Here is a 10,736-nt window from a genome sequence, read left to right on the forward strand (position 1 = left end):
ACACACACTCACTCTCACACACACACTCACTCTCACACACACACACTCACTCTCACACACACACACTCTCACACACACATGCCAGCATACACACACACACACTCTCTCAGATGTGCACAGACACGCACGCAAACACACACTCAAATGTGTGTAGGCTGGGTCTGACCACTGAGATGAGCTGATGGCTAATTGTCCTCCCCACACACACACACACACACACACACACACAGATCCTTCTACAAATCCCCTGACCTGATGAGAGTGTGTGTGTACGTGCGTGCGTGTGTGTGCGAGTGAGTGTGTATATGTGTGTTCTGGGCTAAGCTCCAGCTTTTAATTGTTGTTTTCAAGTCACAACTCAATGAGTTTGCTGCTGTTGGAGAGATTAGTAAGTTAAGATGTTTATTTTATTTTATTTGTTGGTGTTTTTTCATCCTCCATAAGAACCAAGAACATTGGATTAATCTACTAAACACAACTGCAGGTGTATAGTCACACAAGCAGACAGCCTAGAACACACACACACACACCACACACACACAGATCCCCTAAATTATCTCCATTACGGTACATAAACGGCTCCTTAGGGCCGCCCATGCTGCCAGACTGATGGTGATTATGCTGCATTGATGGAGCTTTTGTTTTGGTACAAGCACAGTTTAATGAAGCTCTGCTAAGTCTCCGATCATTTCATTATCTCTTCTGAACCTTGCTTTTGAAGATAGATTCATGATCAAATCTGTGTGTGTGAGAGTATGTGTGTGTGTGTGTGGGTGCAAGTGTGTCACAGACTGTGAATATGTGTTTGGGAGTGTGTGTGTGTGTGTGTGAGAGTGAGAGAGTATGAGTGCTAGAATGAGCGTGTGTTATCATGTGTGTGATGTTTTGAGCTCCAGGTTCTCACATTGGACGGTAACAAATTAAAGTGAAACAGCTCCCCCCTTCTGTGAGTTAAAAGGTCGATGAGATGCCATTTAGTTTGGAGTAAACACACAGCTGTGTTTGTCATCAGCTCACTTCTCTCTCCCTTTCTCCATTTTTCTCTTCTTCCTCCCTCCAAAGTGTCCTCTCTATGTGTTCATTCTGTTTAACCCGGTTTCCTCTCTCTCCTCCCCCTCCTCTCTCTCCTCCTCCCCCTCCTCTCTCCTCCCCCTCCTCTCTCCTCCCCCTCCTCTCTCTCCTCCCCCTCCTCTCTCTCCTCCCCCTCCTCTCTCCTCCCCCTAATCCCTCTGCCCCTCTCAGAATGACAGTGTGGTGGAGACCAATGGAGAGGATCCTGTGGAGAGTTTGGACGCCCTGCTGCCTGACGTCTCTCTGGTGAGACCTGCAGCGAGGGAGAGGGAGAGGGGGAGGGACAGGGAGAGGGAGAGGGAGAGGGATAGGGATAGGGATAGGGAGAGGGAGAGGGAGAGGGAGGGATTCGGTGAGGGAGGGGTGGATGGATGGAGGGAAGGAAGGAGGCTGTGGTGATGGAGGGGTGGACGAAAGGAGGGAGGGAGGGTGGGAGGAAGGAAGGAAGGGTGGGAGGAAGAAGACACTGCTGAATGCCATGATTAGCACACAGAAGCTGCTCCAACTGTCCATGTAAGAGAGGGAGAAAGAGAGGAGGACTAAAGAGGAGGAAGAAAGAAAGAAGGAATCTATTCCTCATCTGTGTGTTTGGATGTGAGAGATTGATACGTTCGCTGGCTCGCTCGGGGTCTCTGGAGAACACCTGAGACAGAAGCTATCAAACACACACACCATCATCCTGTTTCCACAGCAACAGAAGACGACAGGAGGCAACGTTCTACCCTGAAAGCAAGGAACGAGGAGAGGAGAGGAGGAGGGGAGGAGGGGAGGAGGGGAGGAGGGGAGGAGGGGAGGGGTTCTTTGGTCTAAACTGAAAGAACAAACAGTTCCATTCAGCCCATACCTTTTATTTGATTTTTTACGCTTTTATGTTTTTTCTTTGGAGTTCTATGGCCATGAACCACTCCATGCATCCTCCGTCCACGCTCATCCCTGTGCCATCGTGTCTCTCATAACAACACAGACTTCCTGTTCGAGCAGCGAAGACAGGAAACAGTGTCAAGCCAGGACTACAGTACTAAACGGCTGCTCGACTCTGCCCAGCCCGACTGCTGAATGCTGGGATTCGATTAGTTGCTGTGTGTATGAGTGTGTGTGTGTGTGTGTGTGTGTGGGTGTGTTCTGTGTGAGAGTGGTTGGAAAGCAAGGCGGTGTGTTTACGTTTGTGAGGAACGATTCCCTCTCTTTGTTCGACAGCAGGTGACCACTTCTGTTCCTCTCCTACTTCAGGATGATGTTAACTCCGAGACTCCGCCCTCGTTTAAGCCCCCGCCCCCCCCCGGCATGCAGCGCCGCCCCAGCAAACGAAATCAACTGGCCCAGCGCCCCTCGTCCGAGTCCTCGCACTCCGGCCTGTACTTCACCGCCCCCGCACGCCACCACCCCAGAGACCCCGGCCCCCTCGCCTCCTCCCCCGCCCTGCCCCCAAAGAGGGACCCCCGCCGGAGGGACGCCCCTGCCCCCGCTAAGCAGGCGCTGGCTTCGGCTCACCTCTCCCAGGTGACTCAGCACCCCATCGGCCCCTTCCCCAGGGTTCTGTCCCCCGGCAGGGCCAAGCCTGCCGCTCTGTCCCCCTCGCCCCCCCCGCCGCCTCCCCTCCCCGCCCCCCCACCGCCCCCCAGCCCAGCCAGGGCCCCCGCACCGTCCCCCCCGGGCGTCGGGCAGAAGTTTGTCATGGTGGAAGTGCACCGGCCCAACCAGGCCGAGCCTGACGTCAACGAAGTGCGGCCCCTTCCTCGAGGTGAGACGGCTGGGGGGGGGGAGGAGGAGGGAGGAGGGGGGAGCTGGGGGGGGGGGAGAGGGGTAGCTAGGGGGAGGGGGGAGGAGGAGGAGGGGGGGAGAGGGAGAGGGGGGAGGGGGGAGTTGAAGCACAATGATCATAAAAGAAGGAAGGGAGCAGAGGAGTTATATGATGTGTTGTGGGGGGGGGGGGGGTGGAGAGATACGGTGTCATTAAGGAGGAGGGGCGTGGCTAGCCATGAGGCATGCCTTGCTGACCCCTGACCCCCCCCCTGCCCCCTCTGCCCCCCAGGCGCCCCCCTGTCCCAGCTGTCAGACAGCGGGCAGACCCTCAGCGAGGACAGCGGGGTGGACATCGCTGAGTCGGGCCGCCTCAGCAAGGAAAGCAGCCCGCGCCCCGCACGCACACGCCCCCAGGCTGACCCCCCGGGGGGGGAACCCCCCACCAAACCGGTGAGGTGGACTCAGCACGAGGGAGAGGGGGCACAGAGAGAGAGTGAGATTGAGGGATGGAAGGATGGAGGGATGGATGGAGGGATGGAGGGATGCATAGATAGATGGATGGATAGATGGATAGATGGATAGATGGAGGGATGGATGGATGTATGGAGGGATGGATGGAGGGATGGAGGGATGGATGGATGCATAGATGGAGGGATGGATGGATGGATAGATGGATGGATGGATGGAGGGATGGATGGAGGGATGGAGGGATGGATGGATAGATGGATGGAGGGATGGAGGGATGCATAGATAGATGGATGGATAGATGGATAGATGGAGGGATGGATGGATGGATGGATGGATAGATAGATGGATGGAGGGATGGATGGAGGGATGGATGGATGGAGGGATGGATGGAGGGATGGATGGGACTGTGGCAGCGTTGGTTGGGGGAGAGCCGTCCTCTCTGGTGCTCCTCCTGTTTTGGTGTCAGTGCTAACTGTGATCTCTGTGTTCCCTTTCTCTGTCTGATCACCCCCTCGCTCCTTTCTGCTGCTCACTCATTTGTTTCTTTGTCTCTCAAACACGTTCTCATTCACCCACCTGTTCTCATGTCATCTCACCCGGTACACACACGGAACAGCTCTACTGCCTAGCAGGGCTGGGAGGGAGGGAGGTGATGGGTAACAGAGTTCCTCTAAGGGTTGCTGTGGGTTAGTGTCTCAGTGGTCCGGTGGGCGGGGGGTGAAGACATGCTCCTAGGCTTGTGTAGGTACTAACTGCTTTCCTCTCTCTCTTTACTGCCCTTGGTCTCTCTCTCTCTCTCTCTCTCTCTCTCTGTCTCCCTCTCTCTATGTCTCCCCTCTCTCTTTCTCTCTATGTCTCTCTCTCTCTCTCTCTCTCTCTCTCTCTCTGTCTCCTTTTCTCTCTGTCCCCCCCCCCTCTCTCTCTCTCTCTCTCTCTCTGTCTCCCTCTCTCTATGTCTCCCCTCTCCCTCTCTCTCTATCTCTCTCTCCCTCTCTCTCTCTCTCTCTCTCTCTCTCTCTCTCTCTCTCTCTCTCTCTGTCTCCCTCTCTCTATGTCTCCCCTCTCCCTCTCTCTCTATCTCTCTCTCCCTCTCTCTCTCTCTCTCTCTCTCTCTCTCTCTGTCTCCCTCTCTCTATGTCTCCCCTCTCCCTCTCTCTCTCTCTCACTCTCTCTCTCTCTCTCTCTCTCTCTCTCTCCCTCTCTCTCTATCTCTCTCTCCCTCTCTCTAGCCGGGGCTTCTTGAGCCCACCTCCACCCTGGTGAGGGTGGAGAAGAGTGCCAGCACGCTGGGCATCGCCATCGAAGGGGGGGCCAACACCCGCCAGCCCCTCCCCCGGATCGTCACCATACAGGTGGGTCTCACCGGACACCAGCACCCCCCTGTGGAGCCTGGCTCCAGCCCGGCCGTCCCCAGGAACGCAGGGGGGATTCGAACCGAGGAAGCCTTCCATTGTTCTGGTCTCCAGGTTGTTTACAAAATGACTGCAGTATGTGAAGGCCCGCATGAACGACCGCCTCACACACACCCCTCACACACACCCTCCCACACCTCACACACACACGCACCTCACACACACAAACACCCGACAGCCTCTCACACACACACACCCCTACAGACGCGGCCCAGGATCATGCACGCCAATTAGACACACAGCACGTCGGTGCATTCCAGAGGCAGGACTGCTGATGAAGTTATTTGAGTTAAACATGAGCACACACCTCCCTGTCAGGTCAAGGGTCAGTTCCGGGGGAGGGGGGGGGGGTTATAGAGTAGGGTTGACAGGGCTAGGTTTAACAGTGCTAGTTCAGCGAGTGACGTGGCACTGCGCTGTGTGTTTCACACTCCCCTGAGCGGTACTCAGGGGTACCCCTCCAGACGCTGGAGCCGCATGGATGTGACCGCAATGACAACGGCTCCAGCTCCGGTCCAGCCTGTGACATCGCTCGCTGTACGGAGGGGGAGGGGGGAGGGGGGGAGGGAGGGAGAGAGAGGCTGGGGGGGCCTGGGAGGGAGAGGCTGGGGGGGCTGGGGGGGGGGGGGCTGGGGGGGAGGGAGAGGCTGGGGGGGAGGGAGGGAGAGAGAGGCTGGGGGGCCTGGGAGGGAGGGAGGGCTGGGGGGGAGGGAGGGCTGGGAGGGAGGGCTGGGGGGGAGCGAGAGGCTGGGGGGGCCTGGGAGGGAGAGGCTGGGGGGGCTGGGGGGAGGGAGGGCTGGGGGGGAGGGAGGGCTGGGGGGGCTGGGGGGAGGGAGGGCTGGGGGGGAGGGAGGGCTGGGGGGGAGCGAGAGGCTGGGGGGGAGGGAGGGCTGGTCTGAGGGAGCCCCTTGGCTCCAAGGACACTGCGGCGTCTGGCTAATGAAAAATAAAAGAGAAGCTGATTGTGAGTGCAAAGCGACAATGGCAGTGGACGGGAAATCAGCGTTTCCAAATCAAAGCAAGGGGAAAGGGAGAGGGAGGGAGAGGGGGGGAGATGGAGTGGGAGAGGGAGGGAGGGAGGGGGAGAGGGAGAGGGAGGGAGGGGGAGAGGGGGGAGAGGGAGAGACACGGAAGAATGGACTGCGTTATGTTAATAAAGGGGAGGGGGGACGACAGCGGCGAGGAGAGAGAGACAAACAGCCCTGGCATGAGGGGGTTTTCATAATCCTGGTCTCCTCATCAACATCCCTGAGACAATGGGAACTCACAGACTGAGAGAGAGAGAGATAAGGCAGGAGAACAAAAAACGCCCGCCCGCTCGCCCGCCATCATCCGTCTCCACGCCTCGTCCTCGCCCACCGCCTGTGTGTCCGCTACCTGGAGACAAAAGAGCCCGCAGAGAGCCCAGACGCCCCTTGGCTGGGACCTGCCGGCTCCCAATCAGCCAATCACTGGAGGGCTGGGGGTTGAGCGCCGCTTTGGATCTTAATTAGCAGTTGGAGAGGATGGAGGGGCAGTCGGACAGTGTTACAGGCCTGGTCTGGCCCCTGGCCCGGCCCCTGGCCCGGCCCCTTGCCCCCTAATGACCAGCTCCTGGCCTTATCAGTCAGCTTGTTCCAGCTGGAGGCTTGGACATCTTCTCACTGTGACACATTCACCTGTCAATCACACACATACTCTCTCACACACACACACACACACACACACAGTTGTACCACTCCGTGGCCGAGCCAGCGACCGTCTTGTTCTCTGACAGCTCGTTTACACCCACCCTTGACTTCCCCTTGGCGTGTACGTGATCACGACCCTAGACAGCCCTTCTGCTTCCTGTCTGACTTCAGAGGACAGCCCTTCTGCTTCCTGTCTGACTTCAGAGGACAGCCCTTCTGCTTTCTGTCTGACTTCAGAGGACAGCCCTTCTGCTTCCTGTGTGACTTCAGAGGACAACCCTTCTGCTTCCAGTCTGACTTCAGAAGACAGCCCTTCTGCTTCCTGTGTGACTTCAGAGGACAGCCCTTCTGCTTCCTGTGTGACTTCAGAGGACAGCCCTTCTGCTTCCTGTGTGACTTCAGAGGACAGCCCTTCTGCTTCTTGTCTGACTTCAGAGGACAGCCTTTCTGCTTCCTGTCTGACTTCAGAGGACAGCCCTTCTGCTTCCTGTCTGACTTCAGAGGTGAATGCGCTGGCAAGTGTGACCCAGCCAACGCTGTGCATCGCTGCTCCTGGGTGTCTGAGATCATCTGTCCCCTCCATCATCCCCGTCAGCGCCCCCCGGAGAGGCAGAAAGGCAGAAAGGCAGAGAGGCAGAGAGGCAGGCCCCAGCGCTGCTCTCTCCTCTCCACCCGATGGCTTGGGGGTGACTGTCAGCAGTTCACTGAGCAACAGGAGTGATAATGCAGTCCTATGGTCTCTCAGGGTCTGGACGGCCTGGTGCTGTGAGGAGGCATGTGCAAGAGTAACGATGTGGGGGGGGGGGGAGGGGAAGTTCCATGATTGGTTTATGTTGATGATAGAACTGAGAGATTTAATTCATGGTCCTTTTTAAAACCATTCGTTTCCCCTTTCTCTTTCTCTCACTTTCTCTATTTCTCTCTCTGTGTCTCTATCTTTCTCTCTCTCTGTCTTTCTATGTGTCTCTCTCACTGTCTCTCTCTCTCTCTCTCTTTCTTTCTCTAACTATCTGCGTCTCTTTCTCTCAATTTCTGTTGCTCTCTCCTTCTCTCCCTCCCTCTCTTGTCGTAAAAATTGAAGATTTACTTTATTCTGTATAAAATTATACTGACACTCTCTCTCCCTTTCTCCATCCCTCTTTCCCTCCCTCTCTCTCTGTCTCTCAGAGGGGCGGTTCGGCCCATAACTGCGGCCAGCTGAAGGTGGGCCAGGTGATCCTGGAGGTGAACGGGGTTTCCCTGAGGGGCCGCGAACACAGGGACGCCGCGCGTATCATCGCCGAGGCGTTCAAGAACAAGGAGCGCGACCATGTGGACTTCCTGGTGACCGAGTTTAACGTGGCCCTATAACTGGGGGAGGACAGGGCAGGAGGAGAGGAGAGGAGGAGGGGGCTGGGCGAGGACTGTGGGAGGGCTCACGCACACTCACCTCTCCGTGTCACTTCCCGCGGAACTGGAGTTAACCACGGCCCGGAATCTCTGTCACCTGATTGGCTCTGACTAGACAACGCCTCCGCAGAATGGGTGGGGCTTGAGGAAACCTGCTTTTCCAATGACAGTTCTTTTTTTTTTACGTGTATAAATGAACAAATGTAGATACAACTATATATATATATATATATAATATATAGGCTACATAAAGATATTCTATGAATTATAAAAGCTGATATCTTACGCGCTCAACGTACAAGTAGAATACTTTGGAGTGTTTACACGTCAGTGAGATGTAAACGTCCCGTTGCTTACAGAAATCAGCCTCCTGCAGCTGCTGCCCATCGAGGGGCCTGTCCGAGGCTCCTGTAGTGACTCCAAGGGCCACACTGTTGCCTAGCTGTAATCCCACTCTAAGAGGCTGTAATGAGACAATAGAATACAGGGAACTGTCTAAGCTCTCTGAAAGATTCCCGTATGAGCGCGCACATACATGCAAACACATACACACACGCAGACACACGCACACTTAAACATACATGCACACACATACACACACGCAGACACACGCACACTTAAACATACATGCACACACATACACACACGCAGACACACACAATTCAACACACCTCACCAGGGAGCACACTGTAATCCACAGAGCATGAGGGGAAACTTTATCCAATTATGGAACAGGAATGAGACGCCAGCCATGGCAATCAGACAGAAAAGGAGGAGAGAGGGGGGGGGGGGGACTCAAGGGGAGGAAGAGGGGGGGGGAGTCCGGGGAAGGAAGGGAGAGAGAGAACTGGGGATAGAGAATAGCAGCCAGTGAAACAAAATGAGAGGGACATGGTTGTGGTGGTTGGTTTGTTTCCTCCGAGGGAGAGGATGAGGGAGAGGATAAGGAAGAGGATGAAGGAGAGGATGAGGGTGGCAGGCGGGGGCATCAACCCTCCAAGCAGCCTGGGAGGAGAAAGGGAGTGTGTGTCTGACCAGAGGCCCAAATGGAGGACATGAAAAGAGTGTTTTAACAAAGAGGAATGAGGAGCGAGTGAGCGAGAGTGGGTTTGAAAGTGAAGCATACAAATAGCTACCTGCTAAAGCCTGGCCGTGTGACAAAAGACCTGGCTTGCTTTAGCAAACATAAAAACACACACACTCGCGCACACACGCACACTGACTCAGCTCACCTGCGACGACAAGCTCAGGACCACACTCACCAAGTCTCTGTCGGTCGTCATACTGACTAGAACGTTCTATTTTATTGATAAACAGCAGGATGGGGGTGACAGAGGGGACGGGTGACAGCATGTTCAGGGAGAGAGAGATGTTCTGGCGTGTTCCTCAGTCTCACAAGACACTGACAGGGTTAGCCGTCAGTCCACACTGCCCAAGCAGACAAAGAGGATACTTTCATCTCATTTTAACATTTCACATGAAAGCTTCATGTATTTTCATTCAGGGCTGTCAAGCGATAAAAATATTTAATCGCGATTAATCGCATTGTTTCACATGATTAATCGCGATTAATCGCATTTGACAGCCCTCATTTTCATTATCTTTTCCATGCACGATTGACACTTTTGACACCTTCAAATGATTTACGTTTGGTTGTCCTTCAGTGAACTTCAAGTATAATACAGACATGGTGGGGAAAGACGTACAGTGTGAAGGCCTGGGGGATGGTCATATACAGCAGGCCGGTCATGACTGTGAAACCAACCCAGACAGGATAACGGAGGAAAGAAAAAGAGGTTCTACAATCACACTGACAGTGTTTATAGTCACAGTAATAACCGGCGCGCTTTACGTTTGACCTTCTGTGTGTGCTGACGCGGTATTCCGACATAGCCTGATCCCTGTTTCAGAGCAATGACAGCCAGATCACGTCTAAATCTCAGTTTTTCTCAGATCCAGTCCGCTTAAAGTACACATCAAGATGACGTGTGAAGGCTTTAGGAATGCATGACATCACCAGAGCCTCTTAGCTCCTCTGCCATGAACATGCTCACCCGGTCCAGACACAGAACATTCATCGTGTGTGTGTGTGTGAGTGTGTGTGTGTGAGAGACAGACAGAGAGGAGGGAGAGTGTGTGTGTATGAGTTACAGAATGTGTGTGAGTATGTGTGTATATGTGTTAAGGACAGAGAGAGAAAGTGTGTGTGTGAGGGAAAGGGGGGGTTGGACTGTTGGTGAGCGTGTGTGTGTGTGTGTGTGTGTGTGTGTGTTGGAGTGTCGTATCCAGAGAAGCACTCACTATTTAAACAGCTAACCCTCAGGATTCACTCAGCAGCCAAGATGACAACCTTGTTCTCTGAGCCCTGTGTTTCTACACATAAAGCACTACAGAGAGATGGGGTGTTAGTGAGAGAGAATGTGAGTGCCTGTATGTGTGTGAGTGTGTGCGTGCGTGTGTGTGTGTGTGTGTGTGAGAGAGAGATCTTGGAGAGGGGAATGGGTCAAAGGAAGATTGTCCTCGGATAAAGTATTGGAGAAAGACCAGACCTAAACATGCACACAGACACATCTAAGCTTACACACACATGCACAGTAGACTTAATAGTACTGTATGCACACTGTACGCAGAGCGTATCGTTGTATATATACTTTACATACACGCTGACATTGGCAAAGAATCGCAAAACATTCACCAAAATGTGATATGAAGTCAAATCAAACTGTTAGAGTCACATGGGTAGGTCTCCAACACTTTCAAAAACTAAATGAATCCTCCCCAAAACGTTGGTTTTGTACTAATTAGTCTTGCAGTGTGAATGGGGGAGGGGTGGGGGGCTGTGTATGAATGACCTTCAGGCAGATGTTGATTGCTGTCCAGACTTCCTTGTGACCTTATATTGCAGAAGATGGGCTGATGGAGAGAATTAGTGCAATCTAATGACAGGCTCATTCATCAGACAGACAGATTGAGAGGCTTGGTT

General features: G+C 54.1%; 1 protein-coding gene across 3 annotated transcripts in view; it reads left to right on the forward strand.

The window, feature by feature from the left end:
• The window catches only part of whrna (whirlin a), a 66,037-nt gene extending 58,323 nt beyond the window's left edge, over positions 1-7,714 (forward strand). For all 3 annotated transcript variants that reach the window (XM_084686962.1, XM_084686963.1, XM_084686964.1), the window contains 5 exons: positions 1,243-1,317; positions 2,302-2,812; positions 3,104-3,264; positions 4,512-4,634; positions 7,532-7,714. In XM_084686962.1, coding sequence (XP_084543088.1) covers positions 1,243-1,317; positions 2,302-2,812; positions 3,104-3,264; positions 4,512-4,634; positions 7,532-7,714 — 1,053 coding nt within the window. The remainder of the gene's footprint in view (positions 1-1,242; positions 1,318-2,301; positions 2,813-3,103; positions 3,265-4,511; positions 4,635-7,531) is intronic.
• Positions 7,715-10,736: the final 3,022 nt, after the last annotated feature.

The sequence above is a fragment of the Hypomesus nipponensis genome, chromosome 22 (assembly GCF_054491055.1).
Source record: "Hypomesus nipponensis isolate SF chromosome 22, ASM5449105v1, whole genome shotgun sequence".
Taxonomy (NCBI): Eukaryota; Metazoa; Chordata; class Actinopteri; order Osmeriformes; family Osmeridae; genus Hypomesus; species Hypomesus nipponensis.